We start from the raw sequence: 23,450 nt of genomic DNA on the forward strand, positions 1-23,450 counted from the left end.
ATCCATGGGTAGATCTCCCAGACAGAAAATCAACACGGAGACATGGCCTTACATGACACACCAGACCAGATGGATTTCATTTACATTTTTCAGAGCTTCTCGCTCCAAGCGGCAAGATGCACATTCTTTTCAAGGGCACTCAGAACATTTTCCAGGATAGACCACATGTTAGGCCACGAAACAGGTCTCAGTAAATTTAAGAAGACTGAAATCATATCAAGCATCTCCTCTGACCACAATGGTATGAAACTGGAAATCAATTACAAGGGGAAAAAATGAAAAACACATGGAGACTAAATAACATGTTACTAAACAATGAATGGCTTAACACTGAGATTAAGGAAGAAGTCAAAAGATACCTTGAGTCCTGGCTGGTGTAGCTCAGTGGATTGAGCGTGGGCCTGGGAACCAAAGGGTTGATGGGTCGATTCCCAGTCAGGGAAAATGCTTGGGTTGCAGGCCAGGTCCCTGGTGGAGAGGCAACCACACACTGATGTTTCTCTTCCTCTCTTTCTCCTTCCCTTCCCCTCTCTCTAAAAGTAAATAAATAAAATCTTAAAAAAAAAAGATACCTTGAGACAAGTAATAAATACACACATAAAAAATGAGACAAACAAAAATAAACACACAACAACCCCTCACATAGTTAAAAATGGAACTGCCTTATGACCCAAGGTTTCCACTTCTGGGTATGTACCCGAAGAAACCCAAAACACTAACTCAAAATACTATATGCACCCCTATGTTTATTGCAATGTTATTCACAATAGCCAAGATACGGAAGCAGCCCAAGTGCCCATCAACAGACAAGTGGATAAAAAAGTGGTGGTACATATACACAAAGGAATGTTACTCAGCCATAAAAAAGAATGAAATCTTACCATTCGCAACAGCATCGATGGACCTAGAGGATTAGATGTAAGTGAAATAAGTCAGACAGAGAAAGACAAATACCACATGATTTCACTTGTGTAGAATCTAGAGAACAAAATAAGGAAACAAACAAAATAGAAACAGACTCATAGATAGAACAGATTGGTGGCTGACGGAGGGGAGCGGGGCTTGGGGCACTGGGTGAAAGAGGTGAAGGGGTTACGAAGTACAAATTAGTAGTTACAAATAGTCACAGGGGATGTAAAGGACAGCACAGGGACTATGGTCACTAATATTGTAATACCTGCGTATAGGGCCAGGTGGGTGCTGGAAACATCGAGGGCATCATTTTAGAAAGTCCGTAAGTCCACCGTTGTCTAATGGCTATGCTGTACACCTGAAACTAAAACAAGATAATATTGAATGTAAACTGTAATTGAAAAATAAAATTAAAAAAATAAATGTTTGCTGTACTAGTAGATATCTATGCACTCTTCCAAAGGTAGGCTAATTAGCTATTGTCATTCCTAGTGTCCTTTACTGCCAAGACTGAAGTGTATGACTTCTGGTAGTTATTAAGGCAAGTTTGGGCCATTAACTTTTTACCACGTTTTAACACCAGTCAGCAGTATTAGGCTGTGCCGTGTTCATACCCCGTCTTGCCTCTCATTGGTAGAATTCATGTGCCCTGAAACACATCTGGTGATTCTTTACTTTGGTGTGGATTTTGTAAAATGAAATTAAAATCTTGCATATCCTTCAAAAACTGCTGAAAACAAAAACACAAAACAAGTGTCAGGGAGTTACCACACATAGCCAAAGTTTGAAGATTTAGCAGAACATCATGTTTGAGGTTAAAAAGGTGTTAGACATTAGAAAAATGTGTCTGAACTTGTCCAGTCGCAAAGCGGTGTGCAGTCTGCGTCTGAGTCAGAGACTGGGGCTGGAGGGAGTAAAGGAATGCTTCAGGCTCCACCCAGCCCTTTGGGACCGGGCCCTTCCCTTAAACATCCCAACAGCTCTCCAGTGCCCTCTTCTGGTCCAAATGAGGAGATACATGCTTTCGAGAGAACTGTGCATGTGTGCGCCCATCATTCAGAGCATTTGTTTACAAAGTTAAGCCAAAGTGGTAAGGAAGAGGGAAGGATTAGTGTTCTAAGATACTTGAGGATAAATGGCAGATTGGTGTGTTTATTAATTTTTATTTGTGCAACTGAGACAAGCAAAAGGGAAAACAAACACCACTACATTTCACAGCATACTGTGTGTGCGCCCCCAAAACAATAAAAACCAAATCTCCACTACACAAAACTTCTAAAATTCCCGAATCCCCAGATGCACTCCTTTAGTGTTTTCTGACCAATGTGACCCTTACTTAATTGCTCACATTTTCCATGTAGGGAAACACGAAAATAATTTGTAAGTAGTATTAAGGACTCTCTAAAACTGTACTTACTCTGTATTTACCTGTGTTCTTTATACCTGAACTTCCTTCTGGGAATGACTGGTTCATGTACCATTTAATGTACTATTAACTTTTCAAATCGAGCTATAATTCATGTATCATACAATTCACACATTTCAAGCATACCATTCAATGGTTTTTGGTACAACGATCCCTACAATCAATTGTAGCACATTCTCATCACCCCAGAAAGACCTCCTGGACCCATTAGCAGTCAGTCCCCATCCCTCTCAAAACATTCCACTCCCCCTTGTCCCAGGCAGCCACTAACCTACTTCCTGTCTCTAGATTTGCCAGTTCTAGATTACATTTCATATAAATGGAATTATATGTTATGTGGACTTCGGTGTCTTCATTCACTTAGCATGTTTTCAAGTTTCTTCCATTTGTAGCATGTATTAGTACTTCATTTCTTTCTGTCTTTCTTTTTTTTTAAAGACTTTATTTCTTTTAGACAGGGAAGGGAGGGAGAAAGAGAAGGAGAGAAACACATGCCCCATCCAGGGACCAGGTCTGCCACCCAGGCATGTGCCCTGACCAGGAATCCAGCTGGAGATCTTTGCTTTGCAGGACGATGCCCAACCAACTGAGCCACACCGGTCAGGGATCAGTTATTCATTTCTTTTAATGGCCATTTAATATTCTGTCATATGAATAGACCACATTTCCTTTTTCTGTTTATCGGCAGATGAACATCTGGGTTCTTTCCACTTCTTGGCTTTTATAAATAATGCTGCTATAAACATTCATTTATAAGATTTTGTTTCTCTCGGGAATTTTACTTTAAAAAACATGTTGATTGTCAGTCTCCCCATCCGGAATGCAATCTCAGAGGGTTTTGTGTATTTTGCTATATCCCCAGCTCCTAATACATGTCAACACAGAACAGGTGTTCAATACATGTCTGGAGAGTGAACGAACTGCTCTGTACTTTGGAAGCCCAAATAGTTTGCCTCACGGGATTCCCCAGGTCCTCGTGATTCTGACCCCATCTTTTCACCTGAAGTCAGGTTAGTCCTCACAGGGAGGAAAGCAAGGTGGATCCTCCAGGTCTCTGCTGACGTGCCCCCTTCTTCTGGGAAGAAAAGCTCTCCTCCCTCATGCATACCCTCCCCTCCAATGTGGATTAAAGTATGTCTAAGTTTTTTTTATCATGGCCCTTACTAAATGATCCATCTGCACCCTTCCCTGGGATTATGAAAATAGGAATTTTGTCTTTTATTACCATAATTTTGGCATCTGTGAATTGTCTGGCACATAGCAGGTTCCTAACAAATAATTGTTTGCGTTGGGGTGGGAGGAGTTGTTTTTGCACTTTTGACTAGGACAAGTGGTCTTTATTATTCTGAACCTAAGAATAACCGCCCCCACAGTTTCTTGAAAAACAAACGCTTCTGAAGAAAAGCTAGAATAATAGGTTTTACTTTTGGTGAGTGAAATCTAGAGTTAGGTATCATTTTAAACAACATTCAGAACTCCTGACAAAAGGAAAAAACTTGAGAGTGAAAACACGGTGGATGCTGTAATTATTCCCTGAACTAGAGTAACACAATGTTAATACTAATATTTTCCTCAAAATAAACTCCAAATTTAACATGGTGTCCTTCCAAATGAGCGGGGAGGGAGGCAGGTGTTTTCCCAAGGGGTGCTGGTGGGAGCTGGGGGGTGGGGGGGCACTTCCCAGCGAGACGGTAAACAAAAGTCACTCCAATTGGCTCCACGTGCATTGAGAGTGAAAAAACAGAAAGCAGCGGCCTGTGTTCTTCTCCCCAATGTATTATCTTGAGCGGACTTTTATTGCGAAAGTGTTCATAGTTTGCACACATTAATTACCCCTTAGCTGGAAATTTGCGTCTAGTTGAAGTTACATAATATAGTCTTTTCTGTGTGTGAGAACTTTGAGCAGCACAACAGAGACATGAAAACAGAAGAACCCGTCCTTCTTGGCAGGAAGAGGCTGTCTTGTTTAAAATGTAAGGGAAACTATTCTGGGAGCCGCGTGATAGGCGGGGGAAACTGTCGGTCGCTCGATTTGTCACTAGGGTTTCCCCTAGGAATAGCCGGGGGCGGGGGGGGGCGGGTTCCAAGTAGTGTCGCCGCCCAGTATAAATACACATTTTCTTTCGGGCTGTGTTGAGCCGATAGGCGTGTGTAGTTGCAGGTGGCCCGTTTGTTAGGTCATGATGACCTGTAGGGGGACTCACGATCACCCACAAAAAGTATGGGGACCCTAAGAAATTCTCCCTTGGGGTGAGAATTCTCTTAGTGATTTCAAGGAGAGAGGGCTGGGGACACGCACTGAGCTCAACACCCTTTAATCCCACTCCTCCCACGTGCGCAGAGCCGCGCCCCTCAACACCTGGGCCCAAGCCCCGCCCTGCCACCATGCCCCGCCCGAGCCCCGCCCCGCCCCGCCCCATCCCCGCCCCCCTTAGCACGCCACGCCCCTCGCCGCCACGCCCCACCCAAGAGCCCCGCCCCCAACACCTCGCTGGAACCGCCCCTCCGCCCCGCCGCGCCCCACAGTATCCCCATCAATCCCCAGCACCCAGCCCAGCACCCCATCCCCAGCTCACCTCCGGCGGGACCCCCTCGAGCCACCGCGCTCGTTGCCGGCTCGGAAGGCACAGCTCAACCATTGGCCGGCGCGGCGCCGGGCGGGAAAGGCGCTAACGGCTGCGACTGGCCCTCGGGGTGCGGAGATGGCGTCGGGGGCCAGGGCGGCGGGGCCCGAGGACCGAAGCGGGAGCCCCTGCAGGCGAGGCGACAAGGCTGCCTCCGCGCCCGGCGGCGACGGGGCGGCGGCGGGGACGCTAAAGAGCAGCGCGTCCCCAGCGCGGTCGGTGGTGGCCTCCCCTCGACCGGTGAAGGCGAGAGCGGGCCGGGAGGCGGCCCGGCGGCCGCTGCAGCTCCTGCCGGTGACTCAGGCCCAGGGCCCGGGCGACGGGGCGGCGGCGGAAGGGGAGCCCCTTCCCTGCGCGCCCGAGGCGGCGGAGGCGCGGCCACTGCCCCCCATGTGCGTGTCCGCCGTGAGGGGCATGTGGCGGGACGAGAAGGTGGCGCTGTACTGCGACCAGGTGCTGCAGGACTGTAAGGTGAGAAGGGAGCCTCCGGACCCCAGCACGACGTGCATTCCACGTCGAGTTTTACCCGGTCGCGCCTCCTCGGGCTCACGCAGGCCGTCTGTCCTACAGGAGGGGCGTTGGGTTTGCATGAAACCGAAACCTTGCCAGTCGCGTTTCCTCCGGTTTTCCCAGAGCTTCGGACGGGTGGAGAGGCCTCCGCAAAGCCCGCGTATCCATCGCAGGGTGTCATGGAGTCGTGGGTGCCCAAACTAGGGGTGAGAGTCCGGAGCCCCGAGTTCTACGCTACAATAGTAAAAAAGTTCGCACCCTCAGACTGGTTCCCACACATCAGCTGAGGGTGTGGAATGATGTTTTGAAGAGGAGATACGTACTGTACCTGGTACTACTGAATACAGCAAATACTGCATGCTTCTGACCCATTTTGTTTAAAAAGTTATAGCAGAAGAATTTATGTACCCGGATATTCACTGCAGTGATATTTGTAAAAATTAAAAATTAGAAACGCGTTTCCAACCACTGGGGCAGTGAAGAACTTGGGGCTTCGTGTAATGGAACACCATGCACCTGTAAAAATTATGTTTTCAGTAACTACAGATATGCTTATGCTATAATATTAAGTAGGAAAATGAGCAAAACATTGATTCATGTGTATGATGAATATGTGGATAAAAAAAAGACTGGAAGGAAATACACCGAACTATCAACAGTGGTTGCAGTCTGGCAGCGAAGACCAGGTGTGATTTTGTTTTCCCTGTATTTTTTGGATTTTTCAGATTTTTCTGTAACTTAACCATACTTTATAATCCAAAATATTTTTAAAAACATCATTATCATAAAACTAGGACAGTATTAATGACCAACTTTAATATTGAGGTTGGGGAAGGCTAGGTCTCTTAAGACATTGAGAAACATTTATGTAGATTATTGTGTCATTAATCAAACGGTCTAATGACTGCATTTCCTACTAGTTTATTTACACCATCATCCTTGAGATAGCTTGATTTAAATTTTAAAAAGTCAAGTGGGGAAATGTTTATTGAATGTTTAATATATGCAATTGTTATAGAGAATGGAGTGCTATTTTAAATTTCTGTGTTCTGAATATGTTTTGAATAGTTATTACCTTAAAGTTCAGAGGAAATAACTTTTTAAATTTGATAATTACTATGTTCACATTTTCCATTAAGTATAGGTTCAGTTCAAATCTATTCTTTTCCAGGCTTTTCATTATTTAAGAGTACGTTGGTTCCATGTTTAAAATAAAGATCAATAAATATATATACACATCTGAAATTTCCTATAATTTTTATATGGTTTTTCTGTTTGTGTTTTGCTAGGCAGAAGATGCTGATGAGGCTATGAGCAAATACCTGTCAGAAAAATTGAAGTTGAAAGACAGATGGCTTGGGGTCTGGAAGACGAATCCCGAGTTATTCTTTGTGAAGTACGAAGAAGCTTCTATCCCTTTCGTTGGTATACTAGTTGAGGTAAACAATTTTTACCTGATCTTGGTTCTTTTGAGTAAAATTATCAGTTCTTTTTAAGACCAAAATATGACCTTATTAATTTGGGGCTTTGATACTTAAAGGGAAATTGACAAAAACTTACTTATATTTTAAGTTTATAAGTAAATTAATGTAAAAAGAAGGTAAGAGGGAATATCAGCACACAAAATTTTACCTATAATATCATTAAATGTCATCTAATAGTATCAGTATTTATTAGCCTAGTTTTAATTGCTCAAATAACAAAAATAACAAGTGTATTTCTTAAAAATTAATAATTTTTAGGCTTTAACAAATTTGTGGCTTTTCCCCATCATTTCCCAATTTCTTCTTCATTTATCTCAATTATGATATTGTTAGAGAAAGAAAGAAAAAAATGGATCAGGAAACTGTAAGTATAATTTGAAATTATTTTAATGAAAAGTACCCTTTTTAATATATCAACTTCCAAGCCTTCATCTGATAAGGTTTTGCTTTTCTATGTCTGTAGGTTACATATTGTGTCATATCTGATGTCCTAAATTTGATTCCCTTATTCATCGCTACACATATTTACTTTGGGGGGGTAGAATATTTAAGTTCTCTTAACAAATTTCAATTATACAATATAATGTTATCAACCATAGGCACTATGTTATACATTAGATCCTCAGACCTTATTCATCTTACATTGGAAAGTTTGTACCCTTTTGCTAACTTCTGTTAATTTTTAAATTTTGTGTTAATACTTATTTATTTTGAAAATTATATTGTCAATTCAGTGGTTCTCACGCACTGATTGGTCAGGTGAGTGCTACAGGTTATCACTAAATCGCCGTGAAATGAGCCAAGGAAACAACATAGTGTGTTGTTTATAAAGCTAAATTTTTCAACTTAAAGAGTTACTCTTTGATTATGTCCTTTTACTTATTTTGTATTTGAATAGCCTTTCTTTTACAATGATGTAATACGAATAGTAGGATTTTTTAAAACATACTTTCATGGCAAAATTAGTCCCCCCAAAACTTAAAATATTACTGTTCTATAAAATCCAAAAGTCTGGCAACTCAAACTGAGAAATAACGTAGGAGTTACGCAGTTTCTCTCATGAACTTTGAACACTAATGTCTTTAAGAAATAGGGTTTCAAAAATTATGTTGGTACTTTATTTAATATTAATCTATAATCTATATATTGACTGTTAGAGAATTCATAACATTTTTAAAAGATTTTAATTTATTTTTAGACAGAAGAGAAGGGAAGGAGAGAGGGAGAAAAACATCAATGTGTAGTTGCCTTTCACACGCCCCCTACTGGGGACCTGCCCCACACCCAGGCAAGTGCCCTGACTGGGAATCAAACCGGTGAACCTTTGGTTCTCAGGGCAATGCTCAATCCACTGAGCCACACCAGCCGGGGTAGTCATAAATTTTTTTTTTTTTATTTTATAAGTAGCTAACATATGAGAAAAAAAGACTTTGTGGTTTATTTTCATTTGTAGTTACAAATTTTATAATATTTATTGTAGGTAACTTGTACACCACACCAAAGCTCAACATCTTGTTTCAAAGTGACTGTTTCTGTTGCTGAGCCTTTTTCTTCTAATATTGCGAATATTCCAAGGGGTCTGATTGATGAGATTTTAGAGGAGCTGGAGCATTGTGTGCCTCTCTTGGAAGTGTACCCTGTTGAAGGACAGGATTCTGAAATACGTGATATTGCTTTGGCCTTGGAAGTTGTCAGGTATTAGAAAGTTACAATGATCATATTCAAAATTTTGATTTAATATGTAAGATTTATTTATACAAGTACTTTGTGAGTATTTATTAATACTTACTTCTGAATTCAGTTTGTCCATTTTTAATGAACACATTTGTAACTCCTAGTTAAAGCATTCTCCTGTGAAGTAGTATACACAGGCAGTAAAAGTTTGCTATTTTTCAGTATTACATTTTACAAAAATTGAATTAAGAACTTTAGTGATAAGTAATACTAAATTCTGTTCATATTTAAGCATCTTAAATATGTCCGCTTTCATTTTTCACACTGAAGGGCATTACAAATACTGGATGTCATTCACAGTATGATTGCTTCTTACAGTGGGGAACAATTGGAGAGAAGCTACCCATAAACTTAATACAGAACATCTGGGAGCATATTTTTGTTTTTCTAATGCTTTCTTCCCCTCAATCTACACATTTGATGGTATCTTAAGGGTTTTTTTGTATACAAAATAATAACCCAAATCCATGAAATCTGAAACCTGCAATTTACAATTCCACTTCAAGGAACATTATCTTGTCTATAACAACCAAAATATAATCCAGATAATCAAGTTTTTAAACTTTACCTTTAATATTAGCTCTGAAAGGTCATTTAAAAATGTTTTCTTAAGAGTTAAAATTTTTAAAAAAAGTTAAAATTCATATAAACAATTCTGACATCAGAATATCCTTTTAATTTGAAATGTGGTGCTCACTGCTTTTGACCACTTTCATCTTAATTTGATCGTAGGTTTTTTTATGACTGTCTCTGGAGAGACTGGGATGATGAAGAAAGTTCGGAGAATTACACTGCTTTGATTGAAGAAAGAATTAATTTGTAAGTATACTTGAAAGCTTGTTCAGCACATCATGTAAGATAAACATGGTGACCATCTCGATACTTTCCAGGTGGTGTGACATACAGGACGGAACGATCCCTGGCCCTATTGCGCAGCGTTTCAAAAAAACCTTGGAGAAATATAAAAACAAGCGTGTCGAGCTCATTGAGTATCAGAGCAACATTAAAGAAGATCCCTCCGCAGCGGAGGCCGTCGAATGCTGGAAAAAATACTATGAGATAGTAATGCTCTGTGGATTACTGAAAATGTGGGAAGATTTGCGCCTCCGGTAATAATTGCTCTATTTTAAATGGAAACAAAAAGATTACATGGTTATTCTTTAATTATATCACTTATATTTGTTACCCCAACTGACACGATTATAAAATTAAGTGTCCAATTTATGAGATAAGCACAGGGTGCAACTACCAGTATTGGAAAATCATGTTTATGTTAGCTGAATTAACTGCAATCTTTTTTAAAAATTTGTCAATGTTTTTTCTTTGCAGTTTCTAGGTTTTTTAAAAAAAGGTTACTTATTTAGAGAGAGGGGAAGGGAGGGGAAATAAGAGGGAGAAGAACACTGATTTGTGAGAGATCCATTGGTTGCCTCTCACACGCCCCAAGTGGGGGTCTGACCCGTGCCCCAGGCATGTGCCCTGACTGGGAATTGAACCGACGACCTTTTGGTTCTCAGGCTGGCACCCAATCCCCTGAGCCACACTGGCCAGGACTCTTTTTTTTTTTTTTTTAATGTAAAAACAATCTCATAAATCTGGTCCTTTTCTTATCTTTCCTCTTTACTTTCCTGATTACGGCCAAAACATAAGAAAGGTGATAGGTAGACTTCCTCCGAATATAATATGCATGGTAAACAGAGTTGACTAATTTGGCTGCCTCATAATTTCTACTTTTCTAACCAACATAAATTGATAAGTTGTTTCTGATGATAAATAAGACAATGTAGATTTAATCAGCATCATTCTCTTCCAGACTACTTTCAATGTATTAAAATGTTTTTACATTGTTCTGCAGTAAAATATAGATTTCTGTCTTCATTGTAAATAGAGGGGAAATAAGAATTCTTTCTCATGGTTTCCAAATCAATGGCAAATCTTGAATGGAGCCAGATAACTTCTGATTATTTCATACTAAACTGTACCCCTTCTTTTGTGGTCTCCCTTTACTCATTCTTTGCCTTAGGAATTCTGAGCCACATTTTACTTATCTGTTGACTGTGAGCCTACATTTTTTTGTGTTTTCTTCCAAATTTGACTTAGTTTTCAATCACTAAGAATCCCATTCTAGTGACTATTTTTGGTGTTTCCTTGTTACTGGGATTCCTGTGTAACAAAACCTTCGGGTTAGTTTGGGAAACAATACAGGTATGGTTTTTGAAATCCACTTATCTAGACATGCAACTTCCACGAAAGTTGAATTTGAATATAACTTTCCATCACTAGACTTTAGATTCCAATGGCATGGGGCCACCCACAGTTCTCCAATCTTAGAAGTTAGAATCACAGAGAATCTAGTTCTGGGAGCGGTGGAGTGAGTTAACTGGCCAAACTCTTCCATCGGTAACAATGATAAAATCTGGACAGAATTTATTAAAAGTATGCAACTATTTTAAGGCACTATGAACTGACGAAAAGCAGGCAGCAACAAGGAAAGTTTATCCCTGAAATGGATTTACCCTTGGAATGGGTAAGAAATGGGCATGTGTGGATTTTAGGTCTAAGGGTAGTCACCAATTCTCATAGCTCTGGCGGCAAAACAAGCAGTCTGTTTCTAGGTGAGAAAGGACAGCGTTTAGGGCTGCCGGAGCCCCGGGAAATTTAGGTGGGATACACGGAAAATACAGAGATGCAGAGGCGGGGTCCACAAACGGAGCCCTTTCAAAGCCCTGCTTGGCCGCTGAGTGAACCGCGCTGGCGTAGGAGGGGCAGAGAAATCTGGGAGCCACGCTGGAAAGGAAGCTGGAAGTTGAGCAAACTGAGCAGAGGTGTCAGCTGCCGTGTACCTCAAGGGAAGGGGTTGGCATTCTAGCTGCCTGGTAGAATACAAGATAACAATCCTGGGAAGAACAGAACACAATCCAAAGTTACTAAAATATATTACCCAAAACTTCCAGTGTTTGACCAAAAATCACTAGACACGCAAAGGAACCCGAACGTTAGACCCATACCCAGGAAGAAAGTATAAACTGATTGTGAGGGGTCCCAAATGTTGAAGTCCCAAAGGCTTCAAAGCAGCTATCGTACATACGTTTAAAGGATGAAAGGAAAGCAAGGTTACGGAATGAAAGGAAAATAGGGTGTCAGTCAGTACGTGGAAAATCCCAACAGAGGACGGAAACTAGGGAGAAGAACCAAGGATTTCCAGATTCAGCTCGGACATGGAAAGGGTCTGTGAGTTATCATTAACCATGCGCACAACAGCAAAAAAGATTCCACAAAAGTAACTCAAAATGCTCCACAGGCCTAAACGTAAAGTCCTATACTATAAGACTTCTAGAATAAAGCATAGGCAGAAGCCTAGGTAACCTTGGATTTGGCGATGAGTGTTTAGATTCAACACTGAGCGTGATAGGAATGTTCTGTCTCTTGATTATGTAACTGAGTTAAATGGGTGTATATATTTGTGAGACCTCCTGAAATGATTCACTTAAAACTAGTGACTGTTAGGTAAATTATGCCTTAGTAAATTTGGCCAAAAAACGCCGATACATACATTTGATTTTAAAGCTAGGATTGCACAATGACTTATTTCCTGAGCGTAGGGTGCTGCTTTGCTCTTTGGGCGATAGTAATCGGGCACATGGTGAAACAGGGATGCACGAGTAGTTCCCTTTCTCAATAGCAAAACCACTTGTTGAAATAGGCATAACAATGCTAAGTGGGCTTGATTTTGGAATGTTAAATGAAATTTTGCTTTGGAGGGCATTGCTAATATGTTGGAATTCAAATTTTAATAACTTGCATAATAAATTCTTAGAACCAGTTTCCTGAAAATGTAAGCGTCATGAGAATATTTGATAATTGAAATGTAACATGAAACGTATCAGTACTAAAGCTGCACCCCAGTTAGCACCCAGCAGAATCGAAGTGCCACAGAGAACCCAGAGGTTCACACCTAAGGAGAGTAACGGTAAATCTGCCTCTATTGGAAAAGGAGTGCCCCTTCGTCTGACAGTAATGGTAAAAGTGACGCTCAATTTTTACGTTCTTTCTTTTGGGGACACTGAAATGATTACGAGCTAGAAAACAGGAACTGTAAAGACAAGGAGGAAGGAGAGAAAGAAGGGAATTATTCAGAAGTGCTAAGTAGCAAACAACATAAAAACAACTGAGAAACTAGAAGTGTTCTTCTGGAGCCCACAGCTAACGATTTATATGGAGACTCTAGGCTTTGAAACGATTCATTAACATAGTATCTGTGTATCTATGTTAATGAATTATTTTTAATGTTGTGTCTAACATTGAACACAGTATCTGAAATCAGACATGCTCCAAAACATTCCTATGGCTCAGTATCACAGGCATAACCCACCTTGGCTGTGTGTGGTCCTGCAACTCAGTGGGTCAGGAAAGTACAGTCAGGCGAATTTTCTACTGTATTGAAGAGTTGAGGGGTTGAGGTATTTATTGCAATGGGCTGCACGTGGACTTCAGGTACATGCCATTAAAATGAAGAGATTTTATAGTTCAAGGGTACAGACACTCAGTTATCTAAACTATTATAATCATTCATTATCTCAACTATTATAATCATTCATTGTTCTCAAATTGCTCATTGCTCTCAAAGAGCTTAAAATTAGTGAAACCCACTTGTCAAAGATGCTCAGTACCAAGTTTTTATTTCCTAAGTATAGGCTGAATTGTTAATCCCGAATGTTTTCAACTCCAGAGTCCATGGACCGTTTTTCCCAAGAATTCTGAGGCGTAGGAAAGGAAAGAGAGATTTTGGAAAGACTATAACACATATTGTGGCGAAAGTGATGACTACTAACATGGTAAGAAATACACCGTTCTTATTTGCTCATTTCAGTGTAGCTGCATATAATCAGAAAAGCAGCTCTTTGAAGGTAGGGTTCTCGTGCGACCCATGGATGCCTTCTTTCCCCCATTACGTCCAGCTTAGTGACTGGCATATAGTAAGTAGTCGAGGAACAAATGGCAGCAATTATTTGCTGAGCAGTAACCTTTGTTGTCAGGCACTGTGCTAGTAGTGTGCAAAGCCTGGGAGACCAGGATGAGAAAGACGGCATTTGAGGGAGATGCAGTGTCGAACCAGACCCATGGGCTTGCATTCTACAAGGTTGAACACGGGGGAGATAGGAACACGCAAACAGGCGATTACAACTCGAATGATAAATGCTATGATAGGAGTATGTCCAGGATGTACGTAAGATGAGCCCGTAAGCCAGAACTGGCAGTTCTCGCAATACTGGCTGGAAAAAATAACTGCAGTCGAAACCCGCAGGAAGACTCTAAATTTAACCAGCCCAAGAGGGGGAAATGCTCTAAATCAAAATGTAAATATTTCCGTCTCAGCCTCTTAGTGGCACTTCACAGCTGTCACTTTGAAACATTCTTTTTTGTTACCTTGTTACTATACTTCCCTGGTTTTCGTTTTTTTGTAGATGCTCCCCCCGACTTCTAACCTCTAAATGCTGGATACTTGTTTCTGCACCATGATGTCCCTGGGAGCAATTTCTCCAGCCTGTACCCATGACTTCGGTCGTACATACTGAAAATCTAAAATGTGTATCCACGGCCCAGATTCCTGTTGAGCCCCGAACTCATGTCCAACTGCCTCTTGCTCATCACCCCTTGATTATCTCACAAGTACTTCAGCCCAAACGTCCACAACTAAATTCCTGGTCTTATTCACTGACTTGCTTGTAGAGTTCCCTCTTCCAGTAAATGGTACCACCATCCAATCAGCTGCTAACGACACTTTTCTGAGACTTCTCCCATTCATATCCCTCATCACCTCCATGTACCCACTGTCTCCCTCACTGCCGTGCGTCCTGGTGTAAACAAGGTGGCCTCACTGAGCCGCCCCACATCCTGTCCAGCCTTTCTCAACCTTCCAGAAACCACTAGACATCTGTGTGCCATCAGAGCCCCCTGCCCTTTCCCTTACTGGCCCTTTCCCCTCATCACGACTGTATTTAATACTTTTTGCTGGTATCTATTGAATGTCTGTCTCTTACTAGAGTATGAGCAAAGGTATATATTTACCATACACCTGTCACCTAGCCTGACACTTGCCTGGCACATGGTAGGTGACCGACTATTTTAGTTGAATTGACAACGGGCGCGTGTCCGACGGGGAGCGTGGTGTAGGAGGAGGCCAGCGAGGAGGTGGTGAGACTTACAGCTGACTTGGACTGGTCTGGTCTGCTGTTCTACCCATTCTTACTATTTTCAACAAAATGTAACTTTCCTTTTCATTGCTTATTGAATTAGATTATTCAATAACTTAATTACCAATTATCTTTGCAACATCTTTATAAAAAGGTATAGATTTTGCATTTATCCTCAGCCTTATCATCTTTATTTTTACTTTATCTTTTTTGTTTTAAATCTATTTCTTTATTCTCCTACGTAAAAATGAGAAGTTTCCTTGCTTTTATATTCAGTGTTTCGCAGCCCTGTCTTTTCTGTGCAAGGAAATATCCATGAACTTGGGCGGCCAGGGTAATAAGGGGAAGATTACGCAAAAAAGGCAACACAAACTTCCACATGCTTAGATCTTTGAGCTTATTTTTACCTTTGAGGCTGACAAAATATCTGGTAGTAGTCCAGCTATGTACGTGGCCTTTAGCAACTTTCTCAACTTGGAAGATCCTTTCCTCGGTGTTCCTCCTGCTCTGTCCTCTCAGTTTTCTCTTGCCCATCATCTCTCTGTGGGTGAGCTTCACACACACAGACAATAGCGTTAAGACATGGACTTTGTAGTCAGATAGCCTGGAGTTCATGTAGCCTCTCTGAGACCACTTACTACCTCTGTAATCTTGGCAAGCTGCCTAACCTCTGCACCTCCATTTCCGTACTTGCAGAGTTCTTTAAAGAGAAAGATGGAAACCGTGTGCTGTGCTGATTAAGAACATGGGCCCTGGGGCCAAACTGCCTGGATTCAGATTCTGGCTTTGCCAATTACTAGTTGTGTGGTTTCCAACAAGTTATGTATTTACCCATTGGTGCTTCAGCTCCTCACTTGTAATATGGGGATAATCCTCTGTTCCTTGTTTATAGAGTTGTCAATATTAAATTAGTTCATATGCGTCATATATTTAGAATAATGCCCAGTTCACAGTAAGTACCACCACCTTAGATGGGTTTTTTGAGGATGAAATGTTATGTATAAAATCCCTAGCAGTATCTAACACACTATGGTTTTTCAGTACATTTATTGCCTTTTCTCATCTTGCTTTTATCCTTTGCTGGCCAACATTACTACCTATGCCTATGAGCATCTGCACCTGGATGTCTAACATACAGCCGTCTTGACTTTGAACTTCTGTTTGTACACAGCCCTTCCTCATCCTCCCATATTCTCTAATGCCATAAGCACCCTTCCAGTCAACCAAATTAGGTGTCAGGCCGCACCTCCTCTCTTATTCCCCAGATTCTCAGATTGCGATGGCTTTCTTTGGGTTTAGGCCACTCTGGCTTCTGAATCACTCTTGGCAAAGACAAGAGTACTCGTTCCGGTGCCTCAGCTACAGTTAAACCTGAGTCCTTGTCACAGGTCTGGGAGAAACAGCGCTATCCCCATTGTTCATCAGGGTCTCCACACTGTTCCTGCTCTGTCTGTAGACAGCACAGCGAGTGTGCTGGTGAAGAACACAGACTTTGAAATAGTAGCAACCTGGGTTTGATTCACAGTTTTGCTTCTCATAAGTTACAAAGTTTCACTTACTTCCTCATTCGTTACAGGGAGTAATGAAGTCTATCAGGCATGCGTGATTTTATATAAATCCTCTAGCAAATGCCTACCACAAAAATACCAACTGCTACTATTATTACTGTTTTGTAGCTCACATCCCAATAATGTGTCATCATTGCTCAGATTTTCCCTGTAATGCTACAAAATGTGGTAACTGACAATATACCAAATACAAAGATGAATTTAATTTCCTTCCCTCTGTACTGATTCTGTTGCTTCCTGACTTCTCAAAGACAATGTGTTCTTTCTTGTATCTTTTTCCCCCTTTCTTGAGGTGAAATTCACATAAAATTGCCATTTAAAAGTGAACAGTTCAGTGAAATTTAGTACATTCACAATATTGTGCAAACCACCATCTCTCTCTAGTCCCCAAACATTTTCATCATCTCAAATAAAAGCCCAAACCACATAATCTCACTTAGTTTCAATTTCCTTAACCTTTTAAAGAGGTAACAACACTTTACTTCAAAGAACTGTTGTGAAGCTTAGGAGATAATAGGTACAGTTGAAAATAGGACTTCCGGCACTCAGCATCTAGTGGCCGTAAAATTATTAGTGATCATAAAGAAAATCTCGTTTCATCACTCCCTGAAAGGATGGACTGACACTCTGAGCATTAAACAAACGTAAGTACAGGTCATAATTACAGTGTATTACCTATACGAGGCAGGTCTTGGGAAAAGCACGTTATCCGCACGTTACTGATTAGAATGGCCTCTTTCAGTCTAACCTGCTGTTGAAGGTACACTTGTATTTCTCCTCTGCAGGTAAAGGACTTATCCTCGGACACGTTTCTCCAACAGCACGACGATTTGGATTTGGCTTTGGATAGCTGCTATAGTGGAGATACAGTAGTTATTTTTCCAGGAGAATATCAAGCTGTAAATCTTGCTTTATTGACGGATGACATCATTATAAAGGGTTAGCAGGGCGTTCTTTGCCATCTTTTTGTAGCAATGTGTACTGACAAAGTATATTGTTATAAACGTGGTTTATCAAGTTACTAGAAACTTCAACAGTTTATTTTTCACAAAAATTCCTTACGCGCCTTTCACAAATAAGGCTTTGCTCACCTGTTCATGTGTCTGCGCTCTGTGCCGGAGACCCTGTTCGGACCCACTAGGCCAGAGCAGACCCATGAGACTCCTTGTTCCCCTGACAATATAGCAGATTCTCAGAACAGGGTCCAAACCAGAAAAATAAAAAGCTGCTCTTAATGTTTTCTATTAGCATCCTCTGTACTTTTACTAAACAACTTTCTTCTCGTCTATCCCCACTGCACTTCGTGTCACTTTAGTGGGAAAACCCAAATGTAAGGCTATATTAGAACATACTCAGCATCTTCTCAAGTTAATTCACATGAAAACTTACTAAAGTAGAAGGAGAAAAGCATAGTTTCCTTTTTCTTAAGGTTCTGAACATACCTAGTAACTTTAATTCTGCCCTGTCTGGCCAAAAGAACAGAACAAGTGACTTAAACTTTGCCTATCTATGCAAAAGCTTTCACTAGAGTTTGAAGACTGTAATCAGTATTTGTTACTATGTGGATAAGATGATCATATGTTCTTAAAAGTTCTGAAGTCTTCTTGAGGATTCAACCCTTTAGTTTTGCACTTACGTTACATTTAGGTGATTGCTTTGACTACTCTAGAGCAAAACTGTGCGTGTGATTACAGTATTCTTGTAGCCTAGTTCGGGATTCTCTGCCAGTCTTTCTTAGTACAGTAATTCACTAGGGTTTTAAAACTAGGTTATGGTAAGGTACTTTCTGTGCCCTAACATAGTGTACATGACTGCTGATTATATAATTTCGGGAAATGTGTAGTGGAAAGAGTATGGTAGATAAGTAAGTAGATTTAATAAATCAAACATCTGACATCAAAATAAAGATAAAAGATTACATTATAGTAAGTATCTAGTAGTGAGCAATGGAATAATTACATGTTACTTTTTAAAACTATATGAAAAGAAAAACTTAGTATTATTGAATAACCAAAGGCTTCAGACTGTGGGATTACTGATTTAATTATATGTATCTTTGTTCCTATGATTCAGGAGTTGGGAAGAGAGAGGAGATTAGAATTACTTCTGAGCCTTCTCATGACAGTTTTGTGGTGTCCAAAGCTGATAATGTGAAACTAATGCATCTGTCTTTGATACAACAAGGGACAGTTGATGGTATTGTGGTGGTGGAGTCTGGTCACATGACTCTAGAAAACTGTGTCTTAAAATGTGAAGGAACAGGAGTGTGTGTTCTTACAGGGGCTGCTCTGACGATCACAGACAGTGAAATAACTGGTGCCCAGGTACTGCATTTTAACGACTACGGCTTTCTGTGACTGTAGATAACTTTGCGTGACCTTCGTATTGCAAGCAAAGGGTGGCAATAACTCCATCTTTGAATCCAATTATAATTAAGCTTAGAAACAAATGCAAATGAACAAAATGAGGACAACAATGTCACAGTACACTTAAGAAGAGTGAACTAAGTTCAAAGTAAGGAGTTACTAGCTTTGTAGTGTGATTTTTAAAAAAGTGTAGAATCAGAGGCTATAAACCAGATCACGAATCAGTTACCTGATGGGAAAGAAACAGGACTTCCAGGCTATCAGACAGTGCCGTCCGGCATCGCGACAACTTCTCACAGTTCTAGTCTTCGGGTAACAGTCACAAAGGTCATTAAAGGACTGGAAGATTGATGAGAAACAAGATTAAAAGAAGCAGAAAAATAAGAGGATCTTTTAACAGAATGATTTTTTTGTTCCTTTCCACTAAAATGAGTAAACACTTTAGCAGCATTGTGAGGGATTTAGAGTACATACAAGCAAATTTTTATAACTGAGAAGTAATTGCCCAAAGTTTTTCACTCTTTCTAGAGACTTCACTTGGGTGCAACAGCAGTGTAATGGACCATATGACTTCAGCCTTGTTTCTAGGCCTAAGAGTTTCTTAACACAGATAATTCTTAGTTTTCCACATTTTTAGAAAATCTATGCAATAAACTTGCTTGCACTATTGTGTATTTTCATGTAACTTAAGTGTGTTTACATTGCTAACATAGAATTACTGCTTTCAAATCTAGAGAAAATTTTAGAGGTGTGTTTTACAGATAGTTTTACTGCTTTTTATTTCCAGGGTGCTGGTGTTGAGCTGTATCCTGGGAGTATGGCCGTTCTGGAAAGGAATGAAATTCACCACTGTAACACCCTTGGGACCAGTGACAATTCAAAAAGCACCTCAGGTGGCGTTAGTATGAAGGTATTCCCGTGTGTCTCCATAGAGAATTATTATATACTACAATATTAGTTTTAGTCTTAAAATTTAGCCTAAATGTTATCATTGCCCTGGAAAATAGCACAAATAATTATAATATGGTTTAAATGATGGCTGATAGGAAACAAGTTTAGTTTTATAATTAATGATTTCAACTTGAATTCTTAACAGATAACTTCAAATACGAGAAAGTGGGTAAGTTAGCTCTTCCAAAAATGTTTTAGATTCTTCATTGAGGAGATGTATAATACATTTTGTGAAACAAAGCCAACTAAGAGGATGATATATTAAATATTTTCTTCCTTTCAAACTTTGTAACTAGCCAATTAAAACATTGATAGCAATAATTTGTAAGTGAAATCCCTTCCCATTCCTACTTCTATAATTTCTGCCTTTTCAGATCCCTCTCTAGACTTACGTAATGAAATTTTTCCATAGAAACCTGGTGTATATTTAATTGAAATTATTTATTTATTTTAATTACCTGAAATCATTCAATATTTTCCTGTTTCTCATGTTGTATTAAAAGCAGCTTCATGGGATATTGCTGTAACCCCATCTAGAGTCAATGTTTATCAATAACTGATGAAAATAAATTGAAAACCTCATTTAGTGTTTCCTCATTAAACATTTTTTTAGTTAATATAACTTGTTGAAAACTGTGATTCTCTTATCTTAAAGAAATGTGTAAACCCAATACTAAGTTCTAGAGTTTATGATATGTTCATTACTTCATATTTTTGTGGAAATTGAAAAACTAATTTCCTTTAACAGGTTCTTCCTGCACCCAAATTGAAGATGACTAATAATCATATTTACAGCAACAGCGGCTACGGAATAAGCATTAGCCAACCAACAGAACAATTTTTTATCGTAGAAGAAGCCCTCAACAAAGGGGCTGCTTCAGGAGACAAAAAAGATGAAACTGTGCTCTCCAAAGTAATGCACAATCTGAACTTGGAAATGAATGACAATAAAATAGAAGCAAACGTAAAGGGGGACATCAGAATTGTCACGAGTTAAAAGCACCCGGGCTTATATTCCAGAGTCTTGTATTTCAGAGGGACAGCTGTCCCCCACGGAAATGGTAGTTTTAATTAAATTCAGAACTTATTAAAAATATTTAAACATTTTAATGCTTTTTCATTGAATGATCCTTAAGATTTTTAAAATAAATTTTGAAATGTAACTCAATAAAGTTCATCCTTTTAAGTGTAATATATAATTCAGCGGTATTAAATATATTTTTAGTCAATGGTACCACCATCATCACTAATTCCAAAAACAAATGTGCTTTTAAACACTGATTTTAAATACTGTTAGTCATTAGGTGTTCTATGTAGAGAATGGAAATATGGTAAGAGAGCACAATATATAACATAGGATCAGGTTCAAAGGCAGAAAACAAGGAAATTCAAAAAAGAGGGCAACGATATAAAGGTGTATAAAGGTTCTCTTTACTCAAAGAGAAAACTCTTTGAGTATGAAAGAGTTTTCTCTTTCATACTCAAAAACTCCAGTGGCATCAGTACAGGGTTAGGACATGTTCCCCGTGGCTACTTAGTAGGGCTGGTAGGAGTAGCTGTTCCATGCTAGACATTCAAATTTCTTCTTTCTAGCTTTACCATTACATGGTCTCCATTCAAAATCCACGCAGTCCAGCGTAGCAATGGTTGCTCAAGTCATTGTCTAAATTCCAGCTAAGCAGAAGGGATAGGGCCTTCCCGTGAAGTTGCACACACTGTTTCCACTTTCCCACCTCTCCACAGCTCGTCCAATCACCTGGCTACACCCAACTGCAAATAAGGTAGGAAATAAAATCTTGAAATTGGATGGCCATGTGTCCTCCAAAAGAGGGAGTTTGTTTCTAAGAAGGTCTTTTCCACAAAGCAAAACTTATATTGACTTTTGAATATAAAAGGAAAATAAACATTCAAACTTTTCCTTCCTCAATTTGCCTTTTACTTTGTAACCCAGCAAAAGTGACTGTGTTGCCACCATCTCTTGAGGCCGAGTTGAATCAGGCCTAGTTTTTCATTCGTGAGTGACATAAATGATAATTCCAGGGATTGTCCATGGAGGCCTTAACAAGAATAATCAGTGATTTTAATGAGCTGTAAGAGTGGGGATTCTCCCTTCCAGGCCTCTTCCTCCACCTCTGGTTTTGGCTTCAGGAGGTGATAGGATCTTTGTGAGCAGAAAGTGGTAGCCTTGTATGAGCTAACTTCTCCCTCATTGGTCATCTGCCTTCCTGTTGCTATGATTAGAGGAGCAAGAGACACCCCCAAGTCAGGAGGTGCATGCACGTTCTCTTACAGTTAGAAAGCAGTAAACTTGAGGACAGGTGTCTTAATTTTTCCAAAGTATTAACGTGATAAATGAGAAAACTATGTATTATACTTTTAGCGATTGAACCAAATTAGGTGTTTCAAGTTACATGAGTCTGTACTACCCAAACTTTTAATTAAAAAATTTTGTTACATGCCTTTTGGCAGAGTCCATAGCTTCCACCATATTCTCAGAGAAGCCTCTAAATTCCCAAAAGCTTAAGACATGTTTTCACATGTACAAAAAGCAAGAGAAGGCGTGGCCCACTGATGAAGTTCTAGGTTCAGCATGGCTGTTGAGTGCAACAGCGTAGAGCAGAAGTGAAGGCTAAGGTGTTTAGCCCTTACCTGGAGGCAACCGGAGCCACTGGTTTAAGCCAGGAGGGCAAAGGGGAGATACTGATTGTGGAGTGTGGAGGACGCACTGTAGACAGGCAGGACTGCAGGCAGCAAAGGTCAGCTGAGAGGCTGTTGCGTCATCGTACACCCAAACTAATGGTATGTAGAATAGAGGCAGATGCCTTATAAAAGCACAACTGCAAGGTGTTTTGGAAGTAGAACTAGATGAAGTGATAGATACGTGGCTTTGTTAATCAAGTAGCTGAAACTCCTGAGATAAAAACAAAAAAACCAGAACAGTAGAAAAGGGAACAATCAAGGGCATGGAGAGGGTTTCCTTCAGCTTGGAAGCAGCTGACCCTTGAACACCCTGAGTTTGAACTACACGGGTCCACATGTATGTAGATTTCTCCCCAACATACAGTCAGCCCTCTGTCTCCCCAGGTTGCATGTTCACAGATCAAAACCAGTCATTTCCAGATGCAGAGGGCTGAGTGTATGCATTGTTCTACGTCATTCCGTACGGGGGCTTGGGCACCTTCAGATTTTTGGTATCAGCAGGGGAAGGGTGTCCGTACAACCGATTTCCCACAGATGGACACGAAAAGTTGTGAATTTTTGATTGCGTTGAGGGGTCAGTACCCCTGACCTGTGTTGTTCAAGGGTCAAATGCACTGGTTTTTTTTTTTTTTTTTTTACATTTCAGTGGACATTTAAGCAAAGGTATGTTCAGTAAGTACTGTTGGCGACTGCTGTAAGTAGTCGTCTGATGCTTGGAAAGGAAATCTCAGCTGCAGAAACACTGATTTGGAGCCACTGACTTACTGACAGTAACTGCTCAAGGTGACCTAAAGAAAATGTAAGCCAAGAAGAGGATTCTGAAAAGGACGTGAAAGCCAAATAACTTGCCCAAGACCACCCAAGTGTCAGAAAGCAGCTTTATTATATGAGCCCAGTTCTGTTTAATCTAAAGCCTTTGTAATCTCTACCGAAAATATGTAAAAATCCATTGGAAACTGTGAAGTGTTACAAGTATATAAA

At 40.2% G+C, this 23,450-nt stretch overlaps 1 protein-coding gene across 1 annotated transcript; it reads left to right on the forward strand.

Annotated features, from left to right (window-relative positions):
• The first annotated feature begins 4,879 nt into the window (after positions 1-4,879).
• Positions 4,880-20,875, forward strand: SHCBP1L (SHC binding and spindle associated 1 like). The gene is made up of 10 exons (XM_053915635.2): positions 4,880-5,433; positions 6,762-6,911; positions 8,437-8,651; positions 9,423-9,509; positions 9,581-9,799; positions 13,420-13,525; positions 17,238-17,391; positions 18,526-18,776; positions 19,606-19,728; positions 20,518-20,875. The coding sequence occupies exons 1-10, from the start codon at positions 5,041-5,043 to the stop codon at positions 20,764-20,766; spliced, it is 1,947 nt and encodes a 648-aa protein (XP_053771610.1). The 5' UTR covers positions 4,880-5,040; the 3' UTR covers positions 20,767-20,875.
• Positions 20,876-23,450: the final 2,575 nt, after the last annotated feature.

The sequence above is a fragment of the Desmodus rotundus genome, chromosome 12 (assembly GCF_022682495.2).
Source record: "Desmodus rotundus isolate HL8 chromosome 12, HLdesRot8A.1, whole genome shotgun sequence".
In the NCBI taxonomy this organism is placed as follows: domain Eukaryota; kingdom Metazoa; phylum Chordata; class Mammalia; order Chiroptera; family Phyllostomidae; genus Desmodus; species Desmodus rotundus.

Bases quoted from the DNA above. Each gene is read 5' to 3' on its own strand.
- SHCBP1L (XM_053915635.2), top strand. From the start codon at position 5,041: ATGGCGTCGGGGGCCAGGGCGGCGGGGCCCGAGGACCGAAGCGGGAGC. The intron at 6,912-8,436 runs GTAAACAATTTT...TATTTATTGTAG, and splicing joins TCGTTGGTATACTAGTTGAG to GTAACTTGTACACCACACCA. The intron at 18,777-19,605 runs GTACTGCATTTT...TTTTATTTCCAG, and splicing joins GTGAAATAACTGGTGCCCAG to GGTGCTGGTGTTGAGCTGTA.